The following is an 18,964-nucleotide window of genomic DNA, read 5'->3' as shown; positions in this document are numbered from 1 at the left end:
AGCTGCAATGAAATTAATGTGTTTCAAAGGAAAACAAACAAATAGATGCTCATTATTGGATTGAATTAATGCAGACTGAACCCAGTACACTCAAAAAATAAAAACTTTCACTGTTGTTAGTTTCACTCAAGCCCTCCTTGTTTACATTACTTAAAAACTCATGTAACTACATGAACTTAAATTAACTGAGTTGTTTCTACAAAAATGAGTATTGTCAGTTTTACTTAAGTGTTTGTTCAGTCACCTTAACATTGCTGAGTGAAACTCACAAATTAATGTTGACAACTAACAGGGCAGAGGATCTGTAGTTTCCCGCAATCTTTTCAAGGAACTGCATTAGGAGAATACATTTAGGGATTTAAGTGTTATTTTAAAGGGAAAGATGTTGTTTGTTTATGTTAGTGTTTAATGTTCAGTTATGTTGGACATACAGAGGAGTTTCTGTTATGTTTTTTAATTTTGTGGTTACCATTAAGCAGAAGAGTGGTGCCTGTGTTTAGGCTGTGATCCCTCAAAACATGTTTATAGGATTGAATTCTTGCTCTTGATTAAATTAAGTTTATTCAATTAGTTATTTTTTGAGTGTGTTTTGCGGAGCAAATAGTTAATTAAATAAGGTAAATTAGGTCAATAAATGTGTTCACCTTACATAATAAACTTTTATAAATTTAACATAACATTAAGTAAACTGCACATATGAATATTATGTAACAGTGACTCAAAGAAATTGTGTCAGCTTAACTTGAATTCCTTTTGTTCATTCAACTAAATTGTTACTTGTACTAATTACTCAAAATTGTTGTGTGGAACCACTTGACGCTGCTTTTTTTAAGTAAATCCAACAATTTTTTTTTTTTTTGAGTGTATACTATAGAGCCACGGCAAAATTAATTATAGTTTCAGAGTTGTGAACTTGCAGTCTGAATTGAATGTGATGAAAGAGGATGACTTGTCACCGTGAAATAATACAAACACTATAAATAAATATATAAAATCTATATAAATATAGTCATGTACGTGTTTGGCAGACACTATTATCCAAAGCATCTTAAAAGTACATTTAAAATAAACATTTTGTCTATATTTCTGTTGCTGGGGAATTGAACCTGTGTTACTGTGTGTAACCAGCAGGACATTGGGTTTCTGGTGCCCAACTGGTACAAAAACACAATGAGCAAATCGCTCAATGAATCAGTTACTTATCTGTAAAAACAACCCTTCCCAACAAAAACCCCAAAACAAAGCACCACACAACACAACATAAACAAAAAATGTTAAAGCAAAAAATGCTATTTCAAGCATTCTGACTTATCCTCACTGTTAAAGAGTTGGATTCTCATGCTAAACATGGCCAAAAAAAAAAACATGTCCGGAAAGGTTTTTTCGAGTATGGGCCAGTGTGAGGTCATAATAGGTGGAATTGCTTCTATGCTTCTATGGGCACTTTTCCCGGATGAGCGCACGCGTCGTGTCCATCAATGAGCTTCGTTCAGGTTACGGAAGCCGTCGGCAGCGCTGTCATTTTGTTTTTAGACCACAAAATCAACAATGTCACTAAAGAAGTGTTCCTGTTTGTGAGGGAAAGATAACCCTGTTCCGCTTCCCAAATAACCCAGCGTTAAACAGTGGATTCAGTTTGTTTTTCAGGAGCAGCAATGGAGTTCTGCAAGTGTGTTTGTTTGTTCCCGGTCACGAGTGGAAACTGGTGAGTGAAACCGTATTAAATGTCTGTTTCGTTGGCAATCGGCGCGCAAGTGCATAAAATGTAAACAACACGAACGTATATTGAATAGAAAGTTATCCAGGGAGGAATAATGCCAATAATGTATTATGCGTGCGTGTGCGCGCTCTTTAGCTCTGCCCACTGCACTCCTCCATGAGTTTGGCTGTTTTCGGAAAAAAACGGTACAGCGTATCTGTCTTTTATAAATATGATAAAACTAAAGACTTCGGAGATTTAAAGGATGCAATACTACACTATAGGTACTCTGAATTAGAATGGTGAAGGTGAACCACAAATCTTTAAATTCCTTAAGATGCTCATCCCTAGTCTACCTGCTCTGAAGTGTCTTACCACCAGTCTGGTGCAAACAGCAATGCATTGGGGAGGATTTTCTGGAATTGAGCACTAGGGCAAAAGTAAGCTGCCTCTCTCTTACACAGATACATGGGTTGAACTCAGCTCATCATGAATTACCCAGAGAAACTGACATTACTTTGAAACACATTTAGCATTTCAGACCTGAGGGCTCTTGAGAGCGCATCTCTGTACCACCATTGCCCAAAATCCTAAAATCCCATCTCCAAACACTTTACAAGAACAGTCTGATCTGGATGGACATTACTTCTCTAAAATGAAGAAACAGGGCTGTGTTTACACACAGGGCTATGTTTACCCACTTTCGGTCTGTGATGTCCAGCTCCTCAGGGTCTGGCTGGTTTTAGAGTTATTCTACCAGCATCCAGGAGATGCATGTGCCCAGTAACTAACGGGAACTAATTCCTGGCAGGAACCTGGCTGTTTACCTGGCAGATATAGTCTGATAAGATCACAGCTGCACGGTAGCCTCATTGGATATGTGAAATTCCCACAGCGTTGGGCTGGCTGCCACAGAGTTTCCAGAATGTGGTACTGAGGACTGACATTGGGTGAGATTCAGAATGGTTGAGGAGGACTAATTGCTTTCATTAGTTATTCAGTGACCGTTTTGTGCAGAAACCCTCTAAAGCACACTGCGGTCTCTTATAAAATGGGATGCAACCACTTGTACACACCAAGAGTCCCTTGCCCATTCATTATCTAAGCTCAGAGAGGAACACCATAGAAACTCTAAACTTCTCATTGTATTAGAAAGAATCTGCCAGTTTCCTATAAACAATATGGTGGGGTGAAACAGAGATTTGCTGTTCTATTTTAACTGTCTGCAGGAAAGGAAAACACAATAAACATGGTCATTTGTTCTACATTGCATACTAAATAAGCGCACACACACATAAGCACACACACACACGATTTTATTTTGAACTGATGTAAAGCCAACCATTCCATATTTAAATGACTATAATATATAGTTTTAATTTAGTTGATGTAACACAAAATGGGTTGTAAAATAAAATAATTAAAATGAAATGAAAATAAATCCCCAAACCCATTTCTCAAAATATCTAAAGTTGAATTTTTAATTCAAGTTTAAATTAAACTGAGAAGCACATGTCAGACTATTTAGGGTGCCATTTAGTTCCCCTTGCCTTCTTATAATTACGTGACACGGTCCTGCCCAAAATGTGGATTAAAAATGCATTAAAAAATGATAAGGTCACATTCATCAGTGAAAACACCAGCCGGAAAAAAAAATCTGTGTATGAATTTCATTTCAGAAGGGACAGATAAATCATTATTCTGCTCACTAACCAATATCCATCGATTCAGCTAGGATGCATGACCTCAATATAGACCAAGAGCTTTTCAGCAAGCTATTACAAACATTCCCTCATACATGACTTACTAATCAATTCTACAAATAGGTCTCCAACCATGAATCAAGGAAAGGTGCTCTTTAAAGCATGCACTGTGATTTGAAAACAATGTTTAATCTATTGAGGGAGAAATGTATAGTCTAATAACTGTCTAGGCTTACTCCACCATAAGCTCATGTTCATAAATGGAAGACACAAAAGGCACATGGAGTCGGCAGACTGACATGGAGAAGCTCTCTGCTCCACTAGCAGAACTGACTGCTGGCTTATTGTACAACTCTGAAACTTGTACCAGCCCTAAAAACAGCATGAACTCCTACACAACCAGTCCAGTTCAGCTCCACATGTCCTAGAGGATGGCATGAGTATCCCTGTACTGCAGTGTACAGGAAAATGATCTGCTTATGTAGGAGTATGACAGCATGCTCTCAAAGGCTTTATTCATGAAGACATTTGCTGAAATGCTAAATTTAAATAGGTTTTCTACAAGTGCCAAGTGTACACATGCATGTGATTCTGTTATAAAAATGATATTTCTTTGAAAACCAGAGACAAGAATTATTCTGCAGTGCCAAACAACCAGGCATTTACAAGACTCTCTTCAGTTAAGTGACTCAGACTGTCCTATTCATACAACAGCAGACAGACATGGATCACCTGTATGATCAAGTAGCCAGTCAATGACTCGAATAATGTCTATAACCGGGATGGTGTCAGATTTCAATAGTAAATATCACATATCAATGGGTCTCATACAGCCAAAGACTGAAAGACTGTTCACTCCTATTAGTTATGAATGGGAGAAACTGCAACGCGGAATATTGGCAGAATACTTCCCACCTTCTAGGTAAAAGTGCCAATCGTTGATTGATAATGTTACTATGTCACTGCAGCTGCCGTTAGAAGCTCCGGTTCCCATAGAAACCTGAGACTCGCGCTTAGGACTGCACATGCGCACTGGCTCGTCGAGCCTGAAAAATAAGCTTTTTTTAATGCTATTTGAGCATAAGAAGCAATATATGGCCGCCGAGTGAACAGACTTTCCTTTAAAGGGACTTTGATACAGCACATGTAACCCAAACTTGTGATTAAATTTATTGGAGTCTCAACCAGATTTTAAAGTAGTCACTTGAGTTGTAAAACATTACAATTTTGGCCGATAACTTGTTATACGTTAATGGACGGTAAGTGATAAATGGCTGATACTGTATTATAAATCCATATTATAACAACTATTTTGTCTAAAATTTGAAAAGAAAATAATTACAAACAGCCTATTTACAAGCAATTGCTTTTGATTTAGGCATCACAACATTCTAAATGTAGAGTATATGGTAAATGGTAAATGGACTGCATTTATATAGCACTTTTAACAGACCTACGGCCATCCAAAGCGTTTTACATTTTTGCCTCACATTCACCCATTCACACACTCATTCATACACCGACGACAGTGTCAGCCATGCAAGGCGCCATCCAGCTCGTTGGGAGCAGCTGGGGTTAGGTGTCTTGCTCATGGACACTTCGACACTTGGTCAGGTTTCGAACCACCAACCTTCCGGTTTGTAGACAACCTACATGAACCACTGAGCCACTGCCGCCCGCCGAGTATTTGTACAGATAAATAAAAATGAAGTTATTATATAATGATAGCAAAGGTATTGTATATATATATATAAATATATATATATAGACAAAAAGATAAATAGGAAAAGACAAAAGAGCATGAACAAAATACCCAAAATCAACAGAAATATATCCAATATCAACTGATACAGATAACTTAACACAGAATCAATTTACCAGAAAAATATTGTGCATCCCTGAAACAAACCTATTGAAAAAACAGGACAAGCATATTCTTCTTTAGCATGAATGTAACCAGTCTATATATGAAATCAGGACAAGTACTGAAATTGAAAATTAAAAACAAAACTTCAGAAAATTGTGTCATCATTTCCTCACCCACAAGTTGTTCCAAACCTGTATGATTTTCTTTCTTCTGTTGAACACAAAAGTGGATATTTTAAAGAATGTTGGTATTCAAACAGTTGATGGACCCCATTGACTTCCATGGTTGGAAACTAAATACTATGGTCAATGGGGTCCATCAACTGTTTGGTTATCAGCATTCTTTAAAATATATTATTTTGTGTTCAGCAGAAGAAAGAAATTCCTGCAGGTTTGAAAAAACGTGAGGGTGAGTTAATGATTAAATACTACCGTATGATGACCAAACCTAAGAAAAGTAATGAGTATCTGGAATACAGTCTTTTAAAAAAAACTTAAAAATCATTACTTGTTTGTTTTAGTATTTGACTCATGCTCAAGGATGGTTTATCCTTGCTTTTGTTAACCACACTGACCTCACACATTACACTTCCACCACGCCTCATTAGAGTTTCATATTGGATTGCAAAATTTCCATTTGGGTCAAAAACTTTTTGAAACCAAACAAAACAAGGACACAGTGAACCTCTGAGGCTGGCATGGGAGCTTCCTTTGGCGCAGAGTAAAAGTTTCTGACTGGCTTATAAATCATGAAACAATCATCAGAGACAACCCAAATATTTCTGACATTGTAATTTCCTGAGGAGAGGAATGTCTTATCAGTCTCAGACATGGTTCCAGCCTCATCGCCCCAGACACTGATGCAACAAACCCACAAAATTATGTCTGAGCGGAAAGATAAACAGACTTCAGCGAGGTAGAACAAATAAGCTTTATGGACAACAGGAAACCTGCATTCAACACAATGAATACTCATGCTGCTATTTTTAGGCTGACTCAAAACCTCAGTCCAACTCTATTAGAATGCATGTCATTTAGATGATCCAGATGGTGAAACTTATCAATGGAGATAAATTCAATGCAATGACGACAATCCAGATCCACCAATACTCCAGTACCTTGTTTGTCACTTTCCTCTGATCAACACTAAACTGTCATTACCATAATACTTCTCTTGAAGAATGTCTCAGCTAGTCAGGGTCACAGTATCATTACATAATCCTTTGCAGCACAGCTGCTTTCACACTACAAGATTATGTTAATAGGCTTATAGCTGCATCTGGACCCCAGGCTAAACACAGCCGTGAGCATAAAACAAACCTAATCTGCAAAACAATGTGCATTGAACAACGTTACCTAGATTACTCAAATTAATTGGAAGATGCAGTGCAAGGGATGTGTGGGTAAAAGCTGATATAACAAACTACATTGAGAGCCTGACATTATGGAAAATTGTGGTTAATTATTGATATGAATTGAATAATTAAGTAGGCAAGCGAACTGCAGCTGGATACCTTTTTGTCCTTGGTGACATCTTCCTCTTTCTTGGCCGCATCCAGGTCAGTGACTCCGCGATTGAACTCGTCCATTGTGCTGTCGGGGAGGGGAAGCTCCTCTGCATCAATGTCTGTCTCGTCTGTAGCTGGCTTTTCAGCCCCTGTGAGCTCCCGCCCTTGAGAAAGAAACAATTTATCTTGTTAAATATTAATTCCCAAGCTGGAAATCATGCATAGAGGGATTAAAGAAAAAGCTCACTTTTGTTAGGTTTATGCCATGCAGCCAAGGAAACATTTCTCATTTCAATTTAGTTTAACTTGATGTACTAAACTAAAGCAAACAATTAATACAACTATACAATAAATATAAATATAAATATAAATATATATATATATATATATATATATATATATATAAAAACAATTAAAGATGCAATATGTAATATTGACAGCAAGTGGTTGAAATGGGTACTGCAGTCCAAATATTGGAGAGAGTTGTTTCCCCCGCCTCCTCCTCCTCAGACACCGTTGCCAGAGTGAGGACATGCAACAGGAGCAAACGCAATTGACACTCCCGTTCATAGAGATTTTTAGATGGATGCTGATACTTTTTCGGTCGGTCGGGCGGCTTCCATGGCTGCAATACGATGTGTTTTCCGCCAAATGGCAATATGTGGTGTTGAAATAATATTGGGTAAACTGGAAGCGTGCGGAATCACACAGACCAAAACAAAAACAGACATTCTGACACGGAACACACATTTCAAAGTAGAATAAATGGCTGTAGCATTGTTTTTCAGTGAGTTTAGCATGTTTCCTAAATATTTGCAGACATGGTACTTTTCATGCTCTAGTAGAGTGAAAACATACAGAACCTTAAAAAAGAAAAAGAAACAAAACCGGACAAAATATTTATAAAACACAAAATATTAATAAAAAATATAATGGTATCTCAATGATACTAAAATAACACTGGTTTGAAGAGAACTATATTTTGGTGTTAGTGAGAATAGAATTTTTTTTTGCCCAAAATGCCTTTATCCACACACAGGTAAATGTACACAAACTGACTAAACACTGATGTTTCCCGTGCAAACTGTGGATCCCCTGTGGGAGGGATTGTGTTACTGATATGGGGCCCCATGCATGTTCCGACCACACCTTCACTCAGTCTGTACAGCAGATCTGTATTTCTGGAAATGGGTACTTGACATGATATGTCAAGCAGTGACAGCCATGTGACATGCTATACTACATCAAAAACAATTTTGAACAACATTCTTGTATAATTATATTTTAAGCATTTAATTTGTATTACATTAATTGAGAGACAAAAGTGAATATTTATAATTTGAAGAATGTATTTGTCAAACAGTAGGACTAGATTTTATTTTAATAAATACATATGGGTAATCCAATAAATATTTGTAATTTATACATGGTAAAAAGATCTATGAAATCATTACATAACTTAAAATACAAATTGTGGGGATTATGGCTATTTTAGGGTGACAATTTGACCCAGATCATAAACTGTGTATTGTATTACTGAACATTACACGAGAGTTAAAAAAGGAAATAGAGCTGAGGTCAGAGGCATTTACCCTACACTGAATGTAATGGGACACAGTCCCTCACAGATCTTCACTGGCATTTCTACTGGCTAAAAAACAATTCTGGACTAGAAAAAGATCACTCCTATTATAAACAAAGTTATTTACAACACACATTCCGTTGACAAATCCCATTCCTATGTACAGTGTATTGCACATCGCCTAAAGATAATATATTTTCCCCATCTGTCTAACATAAAATATTAACTAATATCATTTATGTGAGTGTATTGCTATGAATTTGATCTACTAAATATTTAAACAACTAATAACCAAATTTGAAGCCACAAAAAGCTTGTAAAGATTGTCAAAGTATTGTAAACTCCAGCCACTTTATTTTCCCCTTGAACATCTACAATAAAATAAATTGGAAAAACAAACATGTGTTTGCTATGAATTATTTGTTGTAACTTAGACAGCTGCCTTAAAAGTTTCTCTTGGTGGAATTAATACGGTTAGACAATTTAAAATGTTTTTAAAAATCGTAAGACTCAAAAACAAAGGCTGCAATGCACAACGCTTATTTGTCTGAAGGTTTAGTCATTTAAACGGTTACGGCCTTTGGTTCTAAACTGTCCGTTCTAAGGCCTGTTCACTGTGTGCGTTATTAAGGTCTTCCTGTCCTAACACTGGGTCAGCAGTGGAGCTGTTAAACATAGCGAGTCCCATCCATGTGACACCGCAGCGTGTTGGTGCTGGGGAATCCTGTGCAGATTAGAAACAGTGTGTGGGTGAGCGGGAGCTCATCTGCATTTGAAAGGAAAACCTGTTCGGAGGGAGCTGTGGGAGGATGATCAGCCTGAACCCATGGCCCATGCACCGTGAGATCTGCCCCACAGACACAAGCAATCAGAGGTGCTGTTCCATCCTGCCTATCAAAGCCCCGGCACACAAAGACTTCCTCAAACTCACTGCAGTGGATTGCACCAAAATACCTCAAACAACTGCATGGATTTTCCCTTTGCTCAATCAAAGTGTGTCACAGCTCAACAGAAACATCACTCATCCATAATCCCCTCAAACCAAGTTCAAGGGGCACAAACAGACAATTAGAGGGAGTCTGGAGAATAAAAACCTGACTACACTAACTAAGACAATGAAGTGAAAAGAAAAGAGGATACCATTCATTACAGTACCTGGTACTCCAGAATCTGTGCATGTCTTGTCAGTGTCACCGTCTTCCTGGCCATCTGCGTTTTGCTGGGTGTGCTGAAGGCTAAGCTTATGACAGACCTCAAAAGCCTGACCCACTGTCCGCACTATCCGCATGGCTTGGCTCTAAAGAGAAATGAAGATGAGCTTAGTATTAATAATGCACTGTCTGAAATCCAAGTTCTTGGCTGAACCAAAAGTCAAAACCACAAATCCTAGTATTTTATCATACAGAATTAATAATACAAGGACATTCTATATATTTATATTTAAATATTCTTTAAATCCAGCATTTTCACTATTGGATAACCAATTCCTCAATAAAAAAAAAGAAGATTCCTTTTTCAAAAAAGGAAGGAAGGAAGGAAGGAAAGACAGACAGAGATATTTTAACGGAGTTTAGAGTCAAAATCTGAGAATGGGGGCATCAACAGGGTAAAAAAAGATGAAAGTCTCTGAAGTCTTAGTTTAGTCAGAGAACAAAAACAAAGGGACTCAAACAAAAGGGAAATTCTTTATTTTGACTTATACTTGTTCATTTAAATAATCATGACAGCTTTTGATTCCCATTCCCACGCTTTTAATTTCAGATGGTATGCTGATAGCCAGCAAATGTGGAAAACAGGAATGCTGCCAATCATACAAGCAGACAATCAAATAAACTATTTAAAACATTTATCAACAATTCAAATTTGTTATTAATAAATAGAAATGCTCTGTTTGTGCATCAGACGATTTAAAATACAATAGTTTGTCCCAAAAGTAAATGTGGTAACCATCAAATAAAAGAGGTATGGAACTAATGTTTTGTGGGGGTGAAACACTCAGTTTCAGTCAATCTTATGTCAATCTTGAGTGCCTATAGAGTAGTACTGCATCCTTCATATCTCCGAAAATTCTTTAGTTTTATTATTTTTATATAAGAAAGATAGGCTGTACCAAGTCTTTCCGGAAAAAAAAACGAGAGGCTGGAGTCGTATCATGTGGGCGGAGCTAAAGAATCACGAGCGCGCACAGCAATTGCATTGAGAGCATCTGAAAGATGTGACATCCTTAAACGTGGAAAAAAAAACGTTATCCTAAATAAACCATGGAGATCAATCAGATTTAGCCATACATATAGGATCCAGATCTAGAGGCTGAAATTAAACAGGAGAAGCAGCAACGACGACTCCAATGGTATGTACTGTAACTGTAACTTATATACTAGCATAGAGGCTTGTCATGAGCGAGTTTTGCAACATTTGTGTGTGTTTACACAGGACATGGTTTAGTTTATGGACTATTGTATGCGATTTAATGTTGGCAGTAGCAAGCGGAACGGTTTTGCATGTCAGACTAGTGCGTGTTTACATAAAAAAACAATGGAATAGTAGCGCATTTGAATGAACGAGTCGATAGCTAACAACACAAAGACATTTGAAGCAGTTTTACTCACCGCCTGCTTTCAACACACGAGTCACGACCATGAACCTTAATTGCTGGGACCGCTCCATCTTTCAGCATTAGACGAGCTACAAATCCGGAGTTGAACGAAATTCAGGGAACAAACAAAAACACTTGCACAACTCTGTTGCTGCTTCGGAAAAACAAACTCCATCCACTGTCCCATTAACGCTGGGTTCTTTGGGAAGCTGTGCAGGGTTGTCTTGCCCTGACAACCAAAAACACACATCTTTGGTGACATTGTTGATTTTGTGAAGTCCTGTGACTGCAGCGCGCAGCCGATGACTGCCCTAAAGCCGAGCATAGCGCGTTAATGGCCGTGCATTTGCTCTCTCGTTCTAGCCGCGCGTGCGCCCTTCCTGGAGAAGAGCCCGTACAAGGACATTCCGCCCTTGTTGACGTCACTTTGGCCCATACTTTTGGCCCAAACGACCAACTTTTTTTTATTTTTACTTTGTTCATGTTTAGCATGGGAATCCAAGTCTTTAACAGTGTAAAAAGCTCACTATGCATGAAACAGCATTCCCCCCCCCCCCCTTTAAAGAACATGTAAAGCAGCAGACAACTTAACTGCAGCACATGCTTATAATAAGCAGAAAAATTTCCTGCGTTAGTGTAGACCTTAATTAAGTTTTAGTTTTCTTTATAATTAATGCTCTTGGTGTGAACGAGTCCCCATTCTGAGTGCCACTTTATGTAACTTGCTAGTTGTTGACCATCCATTGAGTGTCCATTGGATCAGTCTGCTGACTCAATGAGACTATTGCTCAAAAACCACCTATTCCACAAAATGCTGAAGAGTTGTTTACAGTATGTTGATGGTGAGAAATGGAAAAACAACATTATTCTGACTACAATGTTTGAATCTGCAGATGGTAAAAGGAGAAATGATCAGTGCAGATCTATCCTCAGTTTATTGAGAGCACACTTGAGCATTTGATGTACTATTACCCAGAGAAGCTCTGAATGGCTTGGTCTGTAATGAACAGTGAAGCTGGGGAGAAATGGGCCAGACAGGGCTTTCAACTCAAATGAGCATCTTTCTAAAGAACCTTTGTTAAATCAAGAATACTTCTTTCTTGATTGTCTTTTCACCACAGTCAAACTTCTGCTCTATAATCAATAGCCATTGTGGAAAAAATGTGTATAACGAAAGTAGGGATGCAACAATACAGTTAGTCCACGGTTCAATACATACCTCGGTTTTTGGTTCGGTTCTGATGGCTTGTCACATACATTTTTTGTTATTCTATTCTTAGGCGACAGTAACAGCAAGGGGTTAAAGAGAAAAAATATATTTTTTTTTTATTGTAATACTCTTTCTTTATTTTACTTAAAAGAATTGAAAAACCTTACTTAAACTTAAAACTTTACTTTAAAAAAACTTAATATAAAATAATTATATATAAAGATTTACACTGGCAGCTCAGAGCTGTTCAGCAGCATTTAAGTATGAAATTGAATGAATGAATGTAAAAATAAAACACTACATAGACTTCACTATAAAATATACACTGATTCTTAGCTACTGTTTTAGTTTTTCAGTCAAGAGCAGTGAGTGATTTTCTCTTTGTCTTTTGTTGTTGTATTAACATTAAACGGATATTTCACTCAAAAATGAAAATTCTGTCATCGAGAAATGAATACAGGTTTGGAACAACATTAGAGTGAGTAAATAATGACATAATTTTATAGGTGAACTGTCCCTTTAAGGACCGCGTGTTCACTACTGCCCTGTTGTCAATTTAAGACCTGCGTGCATCTAATATACAGACACACACGATTTTACTTTCACTTTAGACATAACCGACTGTGTTTATGTTAACCTTGTGTGTATTTGACAGTATTAGCGCAGTAAGATGACTACTTAGTCCAGTAATCACGTGTTTGACAGGCTTTTAGTGCGCACGCTCTGAAAAGCGCATGTTAAAACCGCGCACGCGAATGAAACCGGTCCGGCAAGGCTTTAAAACGCATGCAAATAATGAACTTTCGCGATTGTGAATAACTATAGTGTTCCGTGAGTATAACTCTACCACTAACGTGTGATGTGAATGTATGTCGCGTTGTTCAGTATTGGGATGGAGGCAAATTATAGAATTTGTAGAAAAATAATTAATTAAATGCGAAACCGGAAAAAACTCAATTCACAAGCGCGTATTGAACCGTGAATGCCGTACCGAATGGTTCAATATTATATTGAGAATTGTGGCATCCCTAGACAAAAGAAACACGGGTAATATTGAGTCCATGTGTCAGGCTTTTATAATAACAGTCTTTTACAGTTTACAGTCTTCTTAGTTTTTAGTATTGTGGCACTGTTATTACAGTGACCTCATTCTGTATGCTATTTGAAATTTCACATCCAAAGAAGAATCAGGAATGAAACAAAAAGTCAGTTTGAAGATGACTGGAAAGTTGTATTCCGATTAGTGTCTGTTATGTCTCTCACAGCCTTGTATGTGAAAGGCCTATTCAGACTTACAAAACAAACAATTACACACAGACTAGTTTCAGTGGAAAAAAGTGATGTTAATTTGCATATACAGTCTTAAAGGTGCAGTGTGTAGTATTTATGATGATCTATTAACAGAATGTTTTTACTACCTTAGAATGAGCCATTTCAATCTATATACGCCGCTGGTCCCCTTACAGTGAATTTTCCATTTTGCGCCGTCATGTTTCTACAGTAGCCCTAAACAGACAAACTGTTCTATAGAGCGCTAGCAACTCTATTGTCTCCGATGACAACATTTTTGTCCTATGTCAGCCACCGTAGCTTCTCTATGTGCATCGAAAGTGAGGGGTGACCGGTGACCGGAGACCGGTTGCAATTCGTGAACCCCACCACTAGATGCTCCTAAAATTTACACAGTGCACATTTAACTTTACTGCTTTGCTGAAATGTAAATAAGGTACAAAGCACACTGTAAAATGTTTTTTTGTTAATTCTACAGAAAAACGCTACTGTAAAAACCTTTTAATTCATATGATACAATATCCGGTTACACTTTATTTTTACGGTGTCTTTGTTACACTGGAATTATACATTTAGGTAGTGAGTAATATTAAGTAACTACTAGGGCTGTCAAAATTGCTCAAAAATGACGTTCGAATATTCCCTCTAAATAAAGCACGAATATTCGAACTATTCGAACATCTGGTTGCGCATTTTATCAATGACGCGCATTACGTCAATAACAGGACAAATGAATACAAAAGACACATAACTACTTATATAGGTAGTCTATTTAAGTTTAAACATATTTGGCAACGTATTACCTACACAAAAACAAGTAAATCACTAATGGCTAAAGACCGCAGACCTCACTCTCTCTCGCCCTCACGCTGTCTGCGCATAACGGTTTAAATGAACACACACACATTTTGAGACTGATCAAGAGTTTTGTGCAAGCAATTTAAGGTCGCGACTCTTGTCCCAAATATAGCAGGCTTCATTCAGTGATTGAAACAAATATTAATATAAGTTTTACAGCATATTATTGAACGCTCCGAGCGAGCTGTGCTGTGGTAAACATGGAACTTTTCCTTGACATGAAACGGAATAATCAAACCAGTGGAAGCAGTGCATTTATCCTTCATTCATGCAATATCTATTCAGTCAGTACCTCGGTTCCATTGCTTGACAGAACTCCCTGAAGCCGCCTCATCCACGACACTGATCGCTCTCATGTCCCTACAAATTAACTAAATTAATTTCTCCGTTATGGCCTCGCGTGTTGCAGACAGAGAGCTTGTGGCGGGCGATGCAAAGTAAGGGTGGTCCAGTTTGCACATACAAATTAGTTGCTTATATTTACAAAACGAGCCTACAAAAGCATAAAAAAGCCTGTTTAATAAAGAAAAGTTCACGAAACTAACGTAAGTGAAAACTCACTAAAGTGTTTAGTGAAATTAGGAAACATTTAGATATCATAAATTGAGTTGTATAAGTTAACGTTACATTTCTACATACATTTTGTTCTCATGTCACAAGTAATATCAAGGTTTATTTTGATCTGTTTTACATGATTCTTTTGTAGTGTGGTTTTCGGTGAAGTGTACTAAAATAAATATCGTCACCTGTGTACATTAGCCCACTTCTTCTCGACGCTTTTCCTGATAGTTTATAGAACAATTACTCCGAGTCGCCATCTGTCGTTTCAAAGAAAAGCACAACGCCGAGCGCGTCAAATATAAACGCCTCGTCCGTTTGGGGAGGAGCGCGCGCAGTCAGCGTGGGCTCGCGCTCTGGAGACAGGCCAAAGTACACAAGGCTTCAGGCGCGCTAGCGCGCCCACTCGCAAAGCAGACAGCCACGCCTCTACTACCGCGGGCGTTTTTTTCCCCACATTTTTTTGTTTATTCGAATATTAATTTTCACCTTCGAAATTCGTTTTTTAAAAACTATTCGAATATATATTCGAATTTAGAATATTCGTTGACAGCCCTAGTAACTACATGTACTTACTATAGGGATAGGATTTGGTTTGGTTTAGGGTTAGTTGCATGCATAATTTATAGTTATTACTATAGTAACTACATATAATGTGTAACAATGACACTGTAAAATAAAGTGTTACCATATTAATATATGGTGAAAAACTGAATTTTATATAGGTAATTTTACTGTTACATAATATGGATTCAACTATATGGATTTTACAAAAAAATTATGAGAATTTATGGTGAAAAACTAATAATTTCAGTCACTGAATGACATATTTTCTTTAAAATAATGCAATAAACATTTTAAAATGTAATAAAACCACCTAATGTAGGTTGATATATTAACATTATATCACGTGATAAGATACGGTTCTAAGTTGAACAATTTACAGGCACCAATATGCCATCCCGTAACACCTGAAACACTGTCATTATTTTGGTGAATTTGGTAACCACAGCTGCTGTTGTTTTTACTGTACATTTAACAGCACACTTTGTACAGTGCATGAAAGAGAAGAAAAAAAAAAAACTACCGCAAAAGATGTGGTGACCAGTCATACTGTATTTGTCTGCTATAGTAAGCATTTGCCTTATATATACACTTGACATCTTTGCTTACATTTCTCTCTAAGTTCTTACCACTATTTCTCTCTAAGTTCTTAGCACTTGGAGTTATAATGTGATTTGATATTGTGTCAACTAGCTCCTAGCATGAATTCCTCTCTAAATGTATGGTGTGTGTGTAGGCCCCAGAACTGGAGAGGAAAAAAATAAATACCAATTTTCCCTCTCTAAAAAAAAATCTTATTTTGATTCTTGTTATGATGTAGATTAATTGCCAATATTAAAAATAAATATTTAAACCAGTCAAGCAGAGATAAGCAGATCGTCAAATCCGATTGTCAAATCCTTCTCAGAAGTGGTGGGCGTCTTTAAACAGTTTTTTAGCTTTTAAATTTGCCTCTGATTCAAATCCAGTGTGGAAGCTTGAAAGGGATCAGAATTCGATAGCTTTAAGAACTAAAAGCAAGCCCTGTCAGCATATCATTTACATGCTCCACTGCTGAATCATTGTACTGCTCTGCATGCTAGACCGAGAAAGAAGAAAAATATAGCTATTCTGAAAAGTGCACTTCAGTTTCATGGCCAATGGCTGCTGTTCACTTTTTTCTGATGGGTTTCTTCAACGATATGCCCTGAAGTAAAATAAGTGTGCCGAAGAGGGAAGGAACTGACAGTAGCTTTCAGTCTCTTGGAGCCTTAATGACAAGATTCCATTATCCAAGGAAAACCATCAGCACTCAATGTCCTGACTAGAAGATGCGATCAAGAGAAGCCTACCTTTTTCTTCGATTTAAAGACGTTACATCGAAACACATTGCTCTGTCCATCTCTTGCTATGTAACTGAAGATCTTCAAATCTTGAGAGTCGTGCGATACGTAGAATATCCTGTAAACAACAACAAAAAAACATCCTGTGTAAGAAACCAACAACAACCACAAAAATTAATTAGGCAATTACATTTAATTAGAAATAAACAGTCTAACATGTGAAGTACTTGGCCAAATTACAAGGATAGTAGATTCAAGGGGAGCAAATAGAGTTAAAAGGAGAAACGTATTAAAGGGAACATATCTGGGACAGTTAAAAGCTTTTATTCCTGCATTTGGTTAATCTTTCTTGTTATATTTTGGTTCAAAACACAGCAGTGCATAGCACTTTTATCAAGAATCCATTAATGTTGTGCGGAAAGGACATTTATGAATGACCTTTGGCTGTGTATTTTGGTAGGTCATCTAAACAAGAATGATGTTAGTAGTGTAGCAAACAAAGCAGCAACAACACGAATCACAGAAGCATGTTATTCTATTGTAACACTGCGTGAGTGCATTTACCCCAAAGCAAAAAGGACTTTTAGCAATAAACAAGTAGCAATGCAGATCAGAGTGTAAAATACTACATAAACCAAAAGATAATTAATTGAGCATGCAAATCTGGATTAATTTCCTTCACAAGAGAGTAGAGGACTTTTCTTCAGAGCTTCATAAAGTGACAATGCAGCCGTCACAAGGAATTGAGGAAAATCCTGAGCAGAAAACTCTAAATGCTTTGTCGCAGATTTATAAAACGCATCAACGTCAATTGCAACTTCTTTTTGTGCAAGACAACATTTACCAAGAATAAGCGAGCTGGTTTGGTGCATGCCGGTTTGGTGGTGGTACCTTGTATTGTACTATTCACTGAATAAACCCTGACAGACAAGGGAGACAACACACACACACAATTTTAGATTGCTTCAGCAGCTATGTCAGAGAGCGAATAAATGGCAGCAGGAAGAAGAGATGACTACACTACTCAAATCATCCCACTATGGATTTAAAAGAAAGTTAATAGTCCCCTGAAACTCTTCATTCTATCGAAAAAAAAAAAAAAAAATCACTTATATAGTCACAATGACCAAAGAATTAGAGCTGGGAAAGGAAAAATAGAAATCATAGGAACCTGCAAAAACATAACACAGATTGGAAGGTCATGCAGCGTAACGTACAAACAGTTTCTGCAGGTTTTATGAAGATAAATTTAATACTTTTTTAAGACCATTTAAAGAAAATGTAAAGAATAAATTGAAGGGAACATAACACATCAATATGTTATCTAAAGGCTCTCATTTACCTCTAAAGTTTTATGATTATGAATTTATGAATTTTATGATTAAAACATGAATAAATATCTGCCAATGGGTTTATAAAAATCAACTTAATGTAAAGTCATTTTCATACCCAATAACAGATATTTGTTCTTGTTTTAAGCATAAACTCACTTTAATTTTGTTTCTATTTGTCAGAAAACAAGACTTAATTTCTTCATTTTTCATGTCAAGTAAATGTATCTTGATGTAAGGATGTTTAGATATTTGTACTGGAAATCAAAAATCTGATGGAAGTCTTACGGGTTTGGAACGACATTAGGGTGAGTAAATGATGACAGAATTTTCATTTTTGGGTGAACTACCCATCCCTTGTACCGACCTGCTTTTGATTTATTCATCCAAAATTTGACAAATTCCATGACATTCTGCATTATACAGTAAATTCCTTTTTTATTAATGTATTCTGCAATTCCGTCCATGTTTTCTGCATCATAGAAATCATAGGACCCTTATTTAATGCCATGATGTTGAATTTAAGATTTTCTGCCCCACATTTTTAAGGTCTAAAATTGTGGAAGGTCAAATTATGACTTTAAGACTCGCGGAAACCCTGGTAAAACTGTGCAGATGTTGCATAAGAAAAAGTCTGCACACTTCAGCGTATACATTATAAATAGCTGAATATGGAAAATTGCATAGTTAAGAGTTATTCGTTAGAATGGCATAGTTAGAGTATTATGCTGACTTGGCTAAAAAACATTAGGTAACACTTTATCTGACAGTGTCCTTGTTACATATGTTACATGTACTTACCATAGTAATAACAGTAAATTATGCATAATTACATGCAATTAACCCTCAACAAAACCCTATAGTAAGTACATGTTGT

At 36.9% G+C, this 18,964-nt stretch overlaps 1 protein-coding gene across 2 annotated transcripts in view; it reads right to left on the bottom strand.

Moving 5' to 3' along the window:
- The window catches only part of nos1apa (nitric oxide synthase 1 (neuronal) adaptor protein a), a 146,837-nt gene that overhangs the window by 46,640 nt on the left and 81,233 nt on the right, over positions 1–18,964 (bottom strand). For both annotated transcript variants that reach the window (XM_079841674.1, XM_079841675.1), the window contains 3 exons: positions 16,766–16,874; positions 9,514–9,655; positions 6,783–6,940 (listed from right to left, as the gene is read on the bottom strand). In XM_079841674.1, the coding sequence (XP_079697800.1) occupies positions 6,783–6,940; positions 9,514–9,655; positions 16,766–16,874 (409 nt within the window). The remainder of the gene's footprint in view (positions 1–6,782; positions 6,941–9,513; positions 9,656–16,765; positions 16,875–18,964) is intronic.

The sequence above is a fragment of the Gobio gobio genome, assembly GCF_949357685.1.
Source record: "Gobio gobio genome assembly, chromosome: 17".
NCBI classification, from domain to species: domain Eukaryota; kingdom Metazoa; phylum Chordata; class Actinopteri; order Cypriniformes; family Gobionidae; genus Gobio; species Gobio gobio.
This window is presented reverse-complemented; position numbering and strand designations above follow the sequence as displayed.